The sequence below is a fragment of the Myotis lucifugus genome, unplaced genomic scaffold (assembly GCF_000147115.1).
Source record: "Myotis lucifugus unplaced genomic scaffold, Myoluc2.0 scaffold_6, whole genome shotgun sequence".
NCBI classification, from domain to species: Eukaryota; Metazoa; Chordata; class Mammalia; order Chiroptera; family Vespertilionidae; genus Myotis; species Myotis lucifugus.
In genome coordinates, this window is record NW_005871054.1 from 9,678,068 (window position 1) to 9,694,803 (window position 16,736).

The 16,736-nt window shown below is 37.7% G+C and overlaps 1 protein-coding gene across 1 annotated transcript in view; it reads left to right on the forward strand.

Annotated features, from left to right (window-relative positions):
* NRXN1 (neurexin 1) overlaps positions 1-16,736 on the forward strand; it is a 973,903-nt gene that overhangs the window by 479 nt on the left and 956,688 nt on the right. The window contains exon 2 of the mRNA XM_023746047.1: positions 74-219. Within this exon, the coding sequence (XP_023601815.1) occupies positions 74-219 (146 nt within the window). The remainder of the gene's footprint in view (positions 1-73; positions 220-16,736) is intronic.

Consider the following 16,736-nt stretch of genomic DNA (forward strand, 5'->3'; position numbering starts at 1 on the left):
AGGTCAAACGCCCACCCCGGCCCTTTCTCGTTGCACAGCGCCGAGGTGGAGCTTGAACGAAGGAGCCGCCCAGCAGCGGCGGCGGCGGGAGCCCCTTCGAAGCGGGCGACGAAGGCGAGGGCGGGGTGTGCCTCAACGGGGGCGTGTGCTCCGTGGTGGACGACCAGGCCGTGTGCGACTGCTCGCGGACCGGCTTCCACGGGAAGGACTGCAGCCAAGGTAAGGCCCGCCCCGCCCCGACCCTCCCCGGGGCCTCGGCCTGGGCGGGGGCAGGGGGGCTGCCTGCTCGGGACCGCGGTTCCGTGGGTGTCCAGGTGAAGCCCGGTCTCCGGCCTGTGCGCCTCTGCACCTCCCACCGCTGCGCCCTTGGCATCCTCTTCAGGGCTGAGCAGCCCCGTGTGCAGGTTCCGTCTCCTCCCGGGAGTCCCTGTCCACCGGCCCTGCTTCCCACCTCGTGGCCGGGAGGATGCCCTGTGCCATCCGCTCCTTGGAGCCTTTGCCAGGCTGCTCCCCGTCTGCACCGGGCCAGGGCCCACCCGAGCCCCCGCTGTGCTCGCCAACGTCACCTTGCATCCAGAGTGCACAGATGTCCCCCATGGGAGGCAGCTAGGCATGAGCAGATGGGGCACCGGTTTGGGGAGGAGTGAAGTGCAGAACAGGCTCAGCGTGGCTGAGCGTCTCCACGTCAGTCGGGGCGCTTGGTGAGGGGCAGGGAGTCAGGACTCTGGGCACTGCTGCGCCTTTTACAGGTCAAGCGTGGAGAACCGGGGAGGAGCATGCGAAGATTTTCTATGTCTACGACCAAGACCAGCATTGGTCGGTTTAAAAGTAAAACGATGTGACTTCTGTGGTTTCTAAAGTGGGAGACAGGCCAGCTCGTGTTTAGAAATGTTAGAGATTTAACAGCATTTCTCAATCGGCAGATGCTTTGGGAAGCTGAATAGGAGAGACATTTAGATGTTGCTGGGCTGGGAAGCGAAGAAACAGGGGCTGCATGTGAAGGATGGCAAGAGATTATCTGAGGATAATCAGCAAATGGCATTTATCTGAGTAGTGGAGGCCAAGTTGTCATTTCTGTTGTTCTTAGGGATTGAAACAGTCTGGCATTTAAAATAAAATCAGATCTAAGTTTTATTTTCTCCCCTTGGAAAATTCAGTCATTAGTGTGTTTCTCCAGTGTCACTACATGACAGTGACCAAGGAACAGTATTGTTGTGTAAATACAGAAAAGCCTATGAACAGAAAGTGAGTGATATGAAACCAGTAAAACATGGATGTATCTGTGGCTGACCCGGAGAGAAGATGTCAGGGTCAAATCAAGGCAATCAACACATGGGCAAATGGTATTTACGGCTGAAATTTAAAGAAAGGTGAATTATTAAATCTGATTTTGAAAGCTGTAGGGACTAAGCTCTATGTATGGTTGTATATTACTGTATGTCTTCTGGGTTTTTATTTTTGCTGACACTGCTAAGGGGAACTAGCCCTTGTAAATCTTATTAGATTTGGCAGTTCTCTCTCACCTGACTTTAAGAAAAAAGAAGGCTTGATACAATTTGTATTTGTTTAAACAGCAAAGGGAGATAGGAGGAAAAAAGCTGGTGATTAGGAGAGTTCCTGAGTTTATGAAAAAAAAAATAAGAGGTTATTTTCTTGCTCTGTCTTCATGAGGGCTTTTGTTTTCATTATATTTTGGCTTAAGTCATTATAGAAGACTATTCCATGGCCTATACCGCACCTCAGTGTGGCCAGTAAATTTCCATGGATTTAGCATCAGGCTTTGTAGTTATATTTTACATAAATAAAACAGTACATGTTTCCCTCTACCAAATCTAACTTAATTGTAAATCATGATTCAGATAACTACATGTGATGAGTTGCCATAATATAATTTGAAGTTGCATTCCTCTACACTGATTAATAGAAATGAATAAAAATGAACATTATTTTATGGCAAAAACTGCTGTAAGTATCCCAATGGCACTTTAAAATACAGAGCAGGCCATTTAATAAAGAACACATAAGGTATAACTTCCTTAAATTATGAAACAAATATGACCCAGCCTGTGCTCTGTGGGAAGGTGTTTGAAATGACAATTTTAATTTTTCCATGTATTTTTAACATGGGATCCAGGGGTCATGTATAATCAGGAGTAGCTCAGATTGGAGAAAGCATGGCAACAGTAATATGTTGATGAGAAGCAGAATTAGATGTCTCTGGAATGCATTTTATTTTGCAAGTGGATAGCTCTTTTCAGAAGGGGAAGAATTTCAAATACCAAACTACATAACTGAACATTATAGTACCTGATGCATAAGGTAATTCAACCCAGAAAAGAAAATCCACCAGGATTGTCCTGGAGCATTGATTCATTGTGAAAATTTGAGCCTGAACCAGGAGTGCAGAGATCACCACTAGTCATAGAAAGAAAACCAAAGGCTGGATTCCTTTGATTATCTCAGGAATGGGAGATGGAGTGATAAAGGCTGTCTTTCTCCCCTAAAGGATTGGCTCCATTTTGATGATTTTCCCTGTTTTGTGTGTGTCAAGTGACTATTAAATAATTAATTGAGAATTGATGCCTCTCTCAACACCAATCATCTACTGATGGCTAGGGATAGATCATTTCTATTCAGATGAAGTATAAACAAAGCCCTGCCTCAGGCAGCATTTACACTGATTGCCACATTCTTTAAAAAAACTAATTCAAAAACAGATAAATCCACATCCATTAGAGAAAATTCAGAAAAAAAATTAACAGCAAACATTAAATAAAATTTAAATAATGTCTGGTGTCAACTATATTTTTTTTAACTTAATAAAAATGTCTAATAGTATTTTAGTTGTCTTCATATTCAAAATACCACAAAGTTACTAGAGAGACAGTGAGACTAGTCTCTTTCTCCCTCCCTGGCCTAGAATGTCTTGAAACAATTTATGCATCTGTGAGTTTTTAGAATGTTTTTTTTTAATGAGTTCACTTTTATCCTCACTCTATTTATTCTCGCCTAGCAAATTTTATTTATTGATTTATGTAGTAATGGAAAGAAAATAAAAATAAAAGTTATGTGTCATGAACAGGTTAGTGGCAGAGCCTGGGCACAAACACTGATTCTCTATCTCTGTATTATCATGTCTGCTGAATAAGATTTCTAGTTTATTAGGGTTGATATTTTTTCAGGTTCAGGCATCAATTAAGAGAAAAAATATATATATAGCTGATGGAACGGAACTAGCTTATGCATCAGTTCCATTCTTTGACCCTTAAAAGTCAGTCCCAGAATGGAACTATCTAAGAATGTCATTTTTTTCAATGATGACCGCTTGTGGGGTACATAGCTTTTTTAGTTAATCATACTCATCTAAGTGCCTCAGGGACATTATTATTTAATAAGTTTCCACTTAAGAGGACTAATAGTTTCCTAGCACCTTAAAGAATTAGTGAATTCCATGGCTACCTACCTTAAAATGAGAATAAAAGGCTGATCAATGACAAATTAAGTTAAACTTTTTATGATTTCCACATCCAGGTTTCATGTATTTCAGGATCATTTATATTAAAATTCCATACAAGACTCACTCTGTCTCTTTTGTTTACATCCCCTGTTTAAATAGCCATAAACACATATGGCTTGTGATGGTTGATTGCTTAATATTAACAAACATGGCAGTGTGATGGATGTCATTTAATAAAGCCTCTGTATTCTCTGACTTTACTAAGAGGACCAGATAGACAACCCTATTTACTCATTTATTTACTCACTCATTTCTTAAAATTGAGGGCTTTGTATGCGCCTGAGTACTAGACTCAGGCAATAAAATGGTAAACTCTCAGAAATAGTTACTTTCTTCAGAGACTTGCATTCCAGTGAGGAGGCACAATACTTAAAAATAAATAAATAGATGGGAATTTTAAATGGTAGCATTTTGGAGGACTGGTATACAGTATTGTGATGACTTAAAATAGTGTGAACTGAACTAATCAAAACAGGTAGTACTGAAGAGTGATCTCTAAACTACAACCCAAGAGATGGGAACGAGTTAACTAGGTAAGGGCAGGGAGAAACATTAGGTACAGAATCCTGGTGCAGGAGATGGCACGGTACATTCAAGCAATTGAGAGAAGTTCCTTGAGTAGGGAGCTCTTAGAGGGAGCAGGACCAGACCATGCAGGGCTTTCTAGACCTTGTCAGTGATTTTAGTCTTAATGTAAAAGTGGTAGAAAAGCACTGGAAGGAGTTTTGTGTGGAAGGTGAGGAGGAGGATGCCATTATTATATTTATATTTCAAAAATGTCACTCTGGCTGCAGTGTATAGAACAGATTGATAGGGGGCCAGAGGAAACATTATTTTCTGTTTGTCAGTCAACAACATTTGTTAAGCACCCACTGTAAGCTGTGGACAGAACTAGGGCACATAGAGAAAAACAAGATTCTTTCTCTAAGGAAGTTAGAATCTTTGTCAGTTTACTTACGTGGAGAAATCTAAGACTCTTCGTTGTTTGGAACACTTTGGTTCTATCTGTAAAAGCAAAACATTCTTTGAACCTTTTTGTGACTTGTCATGTGGTTTCTGGCAGATATACCCATTGGCTCTTAAGGCTCTGGGGCCCATTGGCAATGTCATATTTTATTATACCCTCAAGTACCTTGCTAAACATGTCTTTCTTGTGACAGTATATATTGGTTGATTGATTCTGGGCTTTCAATATTTTAACCACTACAATAAATGAAAATATTATGTAGATACTTAACATCTTTGTGAAGGTAAAAAAATACAGCATTTACCATATAGGTAGGTACTAGACAAAAATGGTTCAGAGATTTTACCAGAGTTTTGTTTGAAGTCTACCATTGTAGGGTGAGGTGCATCATCTGTGATGAGAAAGCTTGGAGTGCCGTGGAGAAGTCCATCAATAATTTTGATATAGATAAAATATTCTAGGAAGCTCTTAAAGTGAAAGGCATCTATCAGGTCTAGCAAAAAAAGTTTATCTCAACTATAAATTAATATCCAAAATTGAGTTATGACTCTAGAATGCCACAAATGAGGTGGAATGTATTATTTTGAGTTTTTAATTGTTTTGAGATGCAATTGTAGTGTAGAGGTTAAATTATACAGACTCTGGGGCCACACTACCTTATTTGAGGGGTTATACACTCAAACTTATATTCCTCAGTTTTGTCATCTGAAATTGGACTAATAATCATATTTCATAGGGATCTTATCGAAGTTAAGCAGATGACTTTATGTCAAGTTTTGAGAACAGTTGCCTGACGCATAGCAAGCATTCTGAAGTGTCTACTTGGTATTTCTGTTCTAACTACCACCACCATCACTAGCACCACTACTTCTCCTGATACCATTTTTTTAGGGGCACTTTCTAGCACAATTCAAATATGGATCGTTTTTTTCTCTTTTAAAATAAATTGTAATGTCATAATAATCTTTGTTTAGCCCAAAAGTTTCAACTTAAAAATAAAGGTAAATTATACAGACACTGTCCTCTGTTTTACACAGTTGTGCTCTAATATTGCTTATGTCTAGTTATGATTCAAACTATTTTTAAAAATGTTATTCTGTTTGAGAATTTTTACTATGATTAAGCAGCCTTTAATACAAAATCATTTGTAAAAACTATCACTTTCCACATAAACTAATACCTTTAACCATCCCAATCCTATACATAGTGATTTTTACTCTATTTATCCTAATGTATAGAGGAAGATATCTATCCTATTTATAATTTGTCTTTGAGGCTCTCCTAGAAGTTAGATATTTATAAGTATGCTGCAGAGAAGCTAGGTAATATATTTGAGCTTTAAAAGTTCAAATAAGATATTCTTACAATTATTATGAACAGATTATATTTTTTATCATAAGATTATATATATATATATATATATATATATCTCCATTGAAATCATGTTCCAGTTTTGGATATCATTAAATGAATTGTGATAATTTAACTGATTATTTAAAAAAACCCTCCCGATTGACTATAGAAAAGACTTTATAATATTTCTGTTATTCTTAACTGCATTGTGTGAATTAGGACCTTGAGCCATACTGGTTCCTGAAAACAGTTATTGACCCCATTCTATATCCCTTTCTCAGTGAGCATGTGGTGGCTACACTGGTTTTAGGGTTAACTATAAATGTGCATTGAAAATTAGGCTTTATCATAGATATTCAGGCTTTGTTTTAGTACGGAGATATAATAAACTTTCTAGTAGAAGCTGCTATGCAAACTGTACTTTAAAAAAGTACGCAAGTATTTTTTGACTTAATTCAAAATAAGTCATTTTTGCATTCTAAAAGTGTAGTTCATGATGCAAAACACTTATACTTTTTGTGTGTATTTCTCTGTAATTTTATTGCTGAGTCCCATTTCTGTTACTTGGAAGCACAGGAATCAATAACTTCACGGTTTTGCTGAATAGTACGTCTTGAAATGTTTCAATTAGGTTTTGAAAGAAAGGTTTTGTTTGTTGCTTTAGAACCTTTCAGAAATTGCAGGGCTTTTTGTTTTTTCTCTCTTACACATGGATTCCATGTATGTTTACTTGAATATGAGAATAGGTGCAATGCTGTCTCATTATTTTCCTGCCATGTTATTATTTACACAATATGTGTAAACAAAATATGGCATGGGATCTAAAAAACTAAATTCAAGACACAACAGTGCCTCTAAACCACTGTTAAAAGTAGAGTAAGGCCACCAATGTTTATGCTTTATTTTCAATATTGTAAATGGAGAAACACTTAATCAGACTACTAATATATTGTAAACTCCTGCTAACCTACCTCAGGATATTTGTGAGTAGCTAATAGAAGTAAACTCTCAGAAAAACATCAAAATTTGAAAGAAAAGTCCAATGGCAGCAGGGAAGATAAGCTCTAGGATGTTAAGAATGTTAACACTGATAATGTTAAACACGGTTCTGTAAATCTACTTTGGGGTCATTTTAGATAATTTATGCTCAATAGTATGCATAACATTTGGTAGAATTCTCTTATTACACATTGATACATCAGTACAGACAAACTGATTGAAGAGAACATTGGTCCCCTTGTTCCTCATGTGTAAAACCCAATGAAAAAGTAATTTAAGGCAACAACTATATGAGTGCCTATTCTATTATTCTATTTTCATAAAGTTCAAAACAGACAACTAACCTATGGTGATATAGGTCAGAATAGAGGTTACCTTGTAGTGCTATTGACTAGAAGAAAACACAGTGGAGCCTTTGACTTGATCTGGATGATGGTTACATGGGTATATATATTTATAAAAATTCACTGAACTATACACTTAAAATTTATTTTCTTTACTGTATCGAATTATACAAAAATGCTGCTCAGTGAGTATCAGTGCCCTGAATACATTAAAAAATTTACTTACAAAGGAATTCATATTTTAAAATTTTAGGTAAGAGTCAAATATTTATAACAAACCCAAAGACCATTTCAGAGAGCAAGTATATTTATATATGAATAAATCTAACAGAAACAAGTATTCTGTTTTAAACACCTGTACAACCTTTGATCTTGTTTCCAATTTCTGTGTCCTAATAATGGAAATTAGACATAGGTTCTTATTTTACATTTGCATCTATTGAGTGAAAGTCCTACCAACATATTCAAGTAATGTAAGTTTTCCAATTAGGAGGACTTAACTGCGGAAATTTTGAATAATTGAGTGATGAGAGCGTTATAAGAGCTCAGTGCATTTTTAAATTAGTGATTGGATGTTGGAGGAAACATTGCTAGTCTGTCCATAAATTCCATAATACTGTCTAAGTCTAAAAATGTACATGATTTCTCCACCAAAGTATTAGGAATCACATTATTTCAAAAGGTGTACTAGGTACCCTTCCTTTAATGGTGCTATAAGCACCTCTTGAATTCAAATACATTTAAAATCATTCTGTTTAGAATCACAGTAGTTATTGTAATTTAGTGCTTACTGAGTGAAAAGCACTGTACAATGTGTTTTCTCCATTTTATTTATTCTTATGACATCCTACTTGAAAGGGTTTATAAAATTCCCATTTATAGATGAGAAAATTGTGGATTGGAAAGGCTAACTTGCCCAAAGTTCCATAGGTCATTGGCAGAGCCTAGGTGTGCCCCTTGCCCCAGCAGGCAACTCTGTCCATTATATTACATAGCACGTGCCTTTTACTTAACAAACAGCTAATGGATGCTGGGAATTTGTTCACTAATTGCCAATTTGGTGCTATTTGAATGGCTGACATATAATAAAGGTTTTAGCATTGAAGATTGTGGCAGACCCTTAAATTTCCTGCCATTTCCTAATGTCATAATAATAAATAAATGGAATAGCTTCTAAGAATTCATCATACTTTGTTCCTGTAATTTGCTTATTTACTTCTTTAGTGGACTTACTCAAATTCTGCTTAATGTGTTGATTCTATTCTAATGTAAGAAGTAGTAAAGCCCAGTATATTGTGTCTAAAGAACATTACAACTAATTCTTGGCCTTTTGAATAAAAATCCTTAGTTTTCACAAAACAAGCAACTCAAAATTTCTATTCATTTCAGAGGTTGGGAGATAAAATTATTGAAAGCATCCAAGTCCATGGTGATTCAGCACAGATGTAAAGACCTAGCCCAGTCACATCTGTAGATAGTTCGTGAGAGTTGCTGAGTTAGAACATGGTTCTGCTGAAGATAGAGATGATGGTACACAGGGCACTTAATTGAAAATACAGAATGAGAAGATAGTGTCTCTTTTTGGATAAGTGAATTTGGCTTTCCAATCCATTGCCTAAAATGGAACTCAGGAGCCTTTCTTGGAGTTTAGAAAGATAATCTCTGTGCTGTTTCTGGTATATATGAGAAACTATTATTGGAGCAGTGGGAGGAAAACAAGTCTGACCTGGCAGGCCAAAGTTGCTGACCCAGTCCCTTGTCTTGTTACTGGTGCTCAAAACTATCTGGCCTGTAATTAGAAATACACTGACAGCATAATAGCTGGCAAGTGCTACTTCAAATAGCCCTGTCTCAGGCTGGTTCCCAGCATGGATCCCTTGGTCCAAAAGTTAGAAGAGGAGCTGCCAAGAAGCAGTTGCTTCACTAGCATTCTGATGTCAGGAGGGGCTTTCTAGGTTTAATTTTAGACATAATGAATTCTGGGTGGATGGCAACCCATAAAGGAAGCGGCTACTCTTGTTCCTGACCTAACAATACCTGGCCTTGTATGTGGAACTAGCTAAGCTTAAGTGTTCATCAGACATTGCTAGATTCAGCAGAATGAGCCACCCTGGTCCTGCAGTGGCAAGGAAATTAAAGACTCATGTTTTTCTTCTAAGTAATGATGTCTCTCTATAATTAAGCATGCTGGGACTCTCCTTAGGGAAATAGCTGGCATGGCGGCATATAAGTATAACTGTTGTGTGGAAGTTACTGCTGTTCAGTTTAAGCTCTTTATCTTGAATACAAAATGGTTTGCTTTTTATTAGCAAATGATGTAATAATTTACTTAAAATTATTACATGTGATGACTAAGGTACTAAATGTTTAATTTGTCCAGTTAAAAATATTGTAAAGCAGGAAGTTATATATTGTATTTTATGACCCAAATGCACAATTCAATGTGTAGGAGAATACATCTAAAGATCCTTATTGGGCCAACTTTATGTGAAAGAAAAGTATTGAGGTATTTTAAAATAATGAGACATTGCCTCGGCTTGGTGGCTCAGTTGGTTGGAACATTGTCCTGTACACCTTAAAGGTTGCAGGTTAGATTTTAGGTCAGGGCACATACCTAGGTTGTGGGTTCTGTCCCTGCTCGGGGCATATACTGGAGGCAACCAATCCGTGTATCTCTCTCACATTGATGTTTCTTTCTCTCAAAGCAATAAAAACATATCCTCAAGTGAGGTTTAATAAATAAATTTTAAAAAATAATGATATACTTACCTTTGATATATAAATGTGTATGTGTGATATATAAATGTGTATGTGTGTATATGTATATCAATGCATATATATATATATAAACATGACATACACAAGAAAATCACATAATGTATGCAGATATGTTATTTTTAAAAAGTCTTACAAATAAAATCCTCAAAACATGTATTGTTTAAACATGTCATTAAAATATAATGTCTTTAGGTCTCTCTCTCTCTCTCTCTCTCTCTCTCTATATATATATATATATATATATTTTTTTTTCCTACACAAGACCTTAGACACCTAAAATATCTAACCTTATTTTAAGACAAATGCCTTTGTGTGATCAGACATGGTGTTAAGAGATTTTGAGGTTTCTGCAAAGGAGCATTTTTATATCATCAACTAGAGGCCCAGTGCATGAATTCATGCACCAGTGAGGTCCCTTGGCCTGGCCTGTGGGATTGGGCTGAAACTGACTCTCCAACATCCCCCGAGGGGTCCCGGATTGCGAGAGGGCACAGGCCAGGCCAAGGGACCCCACCCGTGCACGATTGGGGCTGGGGAGGGACGGGGGAGCTTGGCTAGCCGGGGAGGGACCATGGGAGGGCTCCAGGGTGTTTCCAGCCTGTCTCACTCAGTCCTGATCGGACGGACCCCAGCAGCAAGCTCACCTACCAGTTGGAGTGTCTTCCCCTGGTGGTCAGTGCACATCATAATGACTGGTTGAGCGGTCGACTGTCTGCCCCCTGGTGGTTAGTGCACATCATAGTGAGCAGTTGAGCGGCCTTAGCATATCATTACGATATTGCGCTTTGATTGGTTGAATGGCCAACCAGACAACTGGACACTTAGCATATTAGGCTTTTATTATATAGGATTAACAGCATTTCAACTGTTCCTGGGTGTTGTGTGAAAAAATGTTTTATGTCTTGCTCTAACATTGCTCTCACAGTTACCAAGAGTAATTTACTTTGATGAAACTTTATTCTTATTAAATTATAGCTATTACTTAACTATTTATTAAAGTGTGCCATAATTATGTCCCAGGAGGTGACAACAGTTAATATCAATAATGACTTCTATAAAACATTCATACATAAGAAAACAAGGGGATTAAACTTATTTACTGAGCTCCCAATGAGTTCAATACTATAACTCAAGACTACCACAGGAATATTTTGAAACAGCCATTTTTGAAAAGCCAGTGATAGCTCTGAAACCTCTTTTACCAGAGTAATTAGGAAATCTATAACAGTTTTAATTTCCAATGTTTAAATGTCATAAGCTTCAGAACATGCTTCATTGGTCAGTGTTAACATTATATGAAACTTTTTGGATACATATATAATTATATCTTCCTGTGGCTGCTTAAACATTTATTTCAATTAGAATAGTAGAGTTAAATTATTATGGCTTTCTTACTTCTATCACAGTTTATATTTTTTGGCTTCAAATAACATTTAAAGTTTTTTTATTGTTTGCATTTAATCTATTGTTTTTTCTTGTACTCTCTACATTGACTTACTTTGTAAAAGTACAGGCAAAGGTAAAGCTTCAGGAATTAGAATTATTCTTCATCTGGAAATGTTGCTCCTCTGTGACTGTTAGTTGAGAGCTGTGCACTTTCTCAGAGGTCGTTGGAAATGAAGAGTGTTGGGTACCTCCCCTTCTCTCAGGCCTCAGATGTTTTTCATCCTGGACAAAATTCTTGTTTGTTTGACACAGGAAAAATGTTGTTTCATCCTAAACAGAAACAATAAAGATTTGGATTGGGGCCAAATATACTATATCCTGGAACATCTTCTGCTCACAAGAGACAGAGGGTGGAGGGATAGTGTGTCCTCAGGGACGCTATAAAACTTGTAATGTGTAATAATTGAGAAAATGAGACCAAAACTGAGAGAGAGTAATGGAACAAAGGAGAAAAGAAGATGACTGGGCGGGGAATGAGTGTTGGAGAAGAAGGGGAGAGAGAGAGAGAGAGAGAGAGAGAGAGAGAGAGAGAGAGAAAACGAAAGGATAGAGTGACTCTAATTTGCAACAACCAAAACATTGAGAACTGGTGATTTAAAAGATGAAGAATCACACTTCTGGTTAGCGGAGGAGGGGACTAGACTCGTGGTCGGCAAACTGGCTCGCGAGCCACATGCGGCTCTTTGGCCCCTTGAGTGTGGCTCTTCCTAAGCCTTAGGAGTACCCTAATTAAGTTAATAACAGTGTACCTACCTATATAGTTTAAGTTTAGAAAATTTGGCTCTCAAAAGAAATTTCAGTTGTTGTACTGTTGATATTTGGCTCTGTTGACTAATGAGTTTCGATCACTGGACTAGACCATGGATTTCTTGACTCTAGCTCTGGGATTGAGTTGCAGAGAATTGGAGGAAGAAAAGGATAAACACAATATTATCTACACTTCAGCCATAGGAGGTATAATCATTCTATATCTAGGTTCTGGCATTGTGTCACTGGACTTTTTCTTACCGACTAATAATAACAACACTATTAGCAAAATCTTACATAATTCATACTCTGTGTTAGGCACTATTTTAAGCTCTTTGCACATTAATTATTTTAGGCATTGACACAACCCTATAAGGTAGATGCTGTTTCCTCCATTTCACAGATGAGAGGACTGAGGCTCAAAGAGATTTTCTTAAGTTGCCCACATTCACACACTAGTGTTTTGCAAAGCTGGCATTTGAAACAAGGCTGCATGACTCCTGAGACCATGCCCTAAACTTCTAATTTCCTTTTTTAATAATAAAGTAATAACTGATTTTATGTCCTCCACACTGTTTTACAGATGAGAATCCCCCCTGTGTTTAAAAGATGTCTGCATAAGCTAATGCAATTTCATATATATGTATATATCTTCATCTCTCAGTATTCCGTTTAAGTGTCTAGTAACTTTTCCTGGGCAGAATTTCTTCCTTAAATTTAATGAAAATCCTTTCTCTGCTGACATAAATTAATTTCTTCTTGTTATGCCCTCAGTGGAAATAAAATTTATGTTGTTAGTATCCCTTCAAATTATGTTTATCTGCCTAAGAGAAAGAGTGCTCTCCTGACTGAGCTAAACACAGTTCAGATTCCCCTTCTGTGGAACTGGTCCGAGTTCAGCCTCCTTCCCCCAGTAGCTGCCTGCTTTAATTATTTCACTCCCTATCATTTGACTGGCTGATGCTCTCCCCAAGGTGCGCTCCGGAAACGTAGTACTGTCCTCTGAATCTGTTCATCACAGGGGCACTACTTTCAGTGATCCCTTAATCTTTCTTCCTGTTTCTGACATGCTAATTTCCCACTATACCATAGAAAGGGCCCGGGCAGGGACTTCATCAAATCCTTAGTAGGCTGTGTTGTTACCTGTTGGTTTGAAGAAAATGTCTGTCACTAGTGTCTGCACATCAGGCAGTCCAGAATTGTATACAGAGAAAAGTCTTGATAGCATTACAATTGTAAGCAGGAAAAGTAGGTCAGGAAAATATGAGCTGACAAACAGAAATAAAAGAATTTGGAGTAAGGAAAACTGGCAGTGGTATTCTGGTCCACAGAGGACTAAACAATGGAAATAAGTTTGAACAAGAGTGTGTTCATTCTGGCATAAGGAAAGAGAAAACAGCATTTGCTGTGGTTCTACTATAAATGCGAGAGCAGGCCAGCGGAAGGAAACGGGGAACAAATCCCTGTTCCTGGAGAGCCTTAACAATAGCTTAGACAGCAACCACTAGTCATAAATTGCTTAAGATTTCCCTTACTCTGATCAGAGGTATGGACTAAATGACCTTTAAAATATGTTTCAGCTCTTACATATCAATAATCGTACTTTTTGGAATAACATATAAATCCCCCAAGTTTGAGATGAGTGTAGCCTAAAACAACCCCCCTCTAAAGCCTACTTCCTCCCCCCACAAAAAAAAACTATTTCAAGAGTGTCTGAAGTTATAATTAACAGATGCACTTGAGTAAAATGTGGCACCAACAGCTACAGAGCACTTGGCCTGTGAATTACTTCCGCAGTTGCCTTAACTTGCTGTCGCTGCACAGGAGTCCCAGGGATACACTGTGGGCAGGCTCTCTGACCACATGCTTGTGTTTGCCCTGAGCCAGCTGCCCCGTTGTCCTCTTTACACGGTGGATTGCCCCAGTTTCATGTTTCCTTGAACGTGGTTGAGCTCGAGTTACAGCTCCTGCCTGCACCTCTCTTCATTCTGCCGTCTCCAGGGTACGATCCCAGTACTGAATCCACCTCCAGCAGGTGTGATGCTCCTGCCCTGCCGCCCAGCTGCAGCACCCCCAGCCCCGTTGCTCCCATATCAATCCTTTCATATCTGTGTCATTGCTCTTCCTCTGGGAAATAGTTCAGGATGGAAGGGGTGTGGGCACTGGTGTGAATTCCTCCTGGAGAAGGATGAGATAAGAGGACTGAACGATACTTTTTGAATTAAAAACAAAACAAAGAAAACCAAAGTAACAACCACTCCAAACATGAAAACACTTATGGGTACCCTGTCATTTTCATGGTCTCCCAGTACCACCAGTGACACAAACCAGAAATCTAGCCTCATCTTTGACCCACCTCTTTTTTGCCCATTCATGAATCCATTCATAATTTCAAAACAACTTGCTAAGAAGATATAATACACAAGATGAGATGTTGGTTCTTAGGCAGTTGTTCACCTTTGTGTTTTCAGAGCTCTTGAAGCCTGAAAGTTTGGCAACACAAATGAAGTAGTTAAAACCTAAATACAAGTATAAAAATTCAGGGATCAGAAATAGGAATAAAACTCACTTTTAACCGTACTATATGATACTATAATAAAGCTCACATATGTGCTATTAGTGGTATTATTAATGATATCCTCAGTTGTGGTAAAAATGAGCTTTATTGAAAAAATACCGGCATGGCAGTGTGCCTCTGAAGAGTGAAAAACATATGGATCCTTTCAGAAATTACAGTTAATGGATTGTTTCACACTCTCTGAAATTGAGATAATTTTAAATTACCCTTATCCCTAGATTTTTCCATATTTAAAGAACACAGTTTCTAGAAAGTCATTAGAAAGTTACAGAGATGGATAGAAAAAGCACTGGATTAATAAACACTGAGTTTGTCATACACTGTGAATATAAGGAGAGTCAGGAAACTTGTTTTAGTTTATGTTTTGGGCAACACTATATTTTGATCAACCACTGGTCTAAGAATTGGAAGGAGAAGTCCTTCTAATGAAGTAGGCTGGTGGATACATATATGCATGATTTCAACACAATGCAATAAATGCTGTCACTGAGATGAATATGTAGTGCTTCTAGAAGCCAGAAAATGAAAGGACCAATCATGTGCGCTCGGTGACCAAGTTTATTTGACTCTCTTGATATGCTCTTTCAGGCTTTCATACTCACCCATCAGGATTATTGCTATAATCTCTTTACTATTTTTCTTAATCCCAGGCAGTAATTCTCATTCTGCCACTTAAAGCCATTTCTCTCTACTACTGGAGTGATCCTTTCAAAGTAATATTTCTTCTTTGACTTGTAATGTCAAACTAATAGCCCATTTCAGAAGATCAGACGCATTATATGACTTCCCAAGGATATGTGTCATTCTAGGTTGACCATTCTGTTATAGAAATAAAAACAGAATGTTCATATTTTCAGAACAGAATATGGCACAAATGCTGCAGGACATATTCTGAAAGAATATACTAAAAGAGAGAACAATTGAATTTAAATATTCTATAATTCCAAGGATTACGTTTTTATTTGGATCCATTCCATTTGTCAGGTTGAACATTAATTTCCTGGTAATTAACAAAGGGATCCTAATAAGGTAAAAGATCTGCAAGCAGATACAATGTTTCTTTTCAGCTGAGGGATTTCTGTTAATTTTCCATATACAACATCTCCCCAGCCTCACTCATCTCCAATCCCAAATTAGAGAATGTCCCAATAGGCCAGTTCTGTGTCTCAAATTTGTTTCATAGTCAGGTATTATCATTCTTGTAATGTCTCCTTCCTCTAAATGGAAGCCCTAGAAACATCTGAGAAGTTCCAAATGAGTGACAGGGCTTTCCTGCTTTACTTCATACACATGTATGTTATCAATAATTACTTAGTTGAGTCTTTAATTTGTCTAAATTTGTGCAGGCATAATGGAAACTGACAATGCAATTTTCCATTGAAAATTGCAAATGGATGACTAAGTTCAGCAATTCACCTCCTTCCTATTCCTTTTGTACAGATATCTTATGCTACAGAAGGATTCATACACTTTGAAAATAGCTCATCTATATTCATTCACCCATGCATACAAATTGATTTGCATGCTCATTTTGCAGTTTCCAAATATGCATTTGTTGCATAAAGTTTTTCTTATTTAACCCAAAATGGCTCTTTCACCTCTTCTTCAAAAAAGTGCTTGCACATTTTCTATAGAAATTTCTAAAAGCCTGAAGAGGAAAGGTTTAGATCTTGCCATTGGTCAGAATTTCTAATTTAGATCTTGTTTTTATGGGTCAGCTCCTTGAAATTACTCAGGGCAAAATTGAAACTGGCAAGGATTTATTCAGACTACCCAGATTATTTATGAAGTCATGATTTTTATGGGAAATAAGATATTCAGTAGAATAATTAATTGATGGGTTTTTTTTCTACTTTCCCACCAACTAGCTATGTTATTGGACATAGGTTTCTTTACTGTTTATCTCTAATATTTTCCATTTAAAAAACAACAACCACAAACTAAAGTTAAAACAATCTTGTGACTTACTCAAGCAAATAATACTAATATTAAATTAAAGGCAATCTT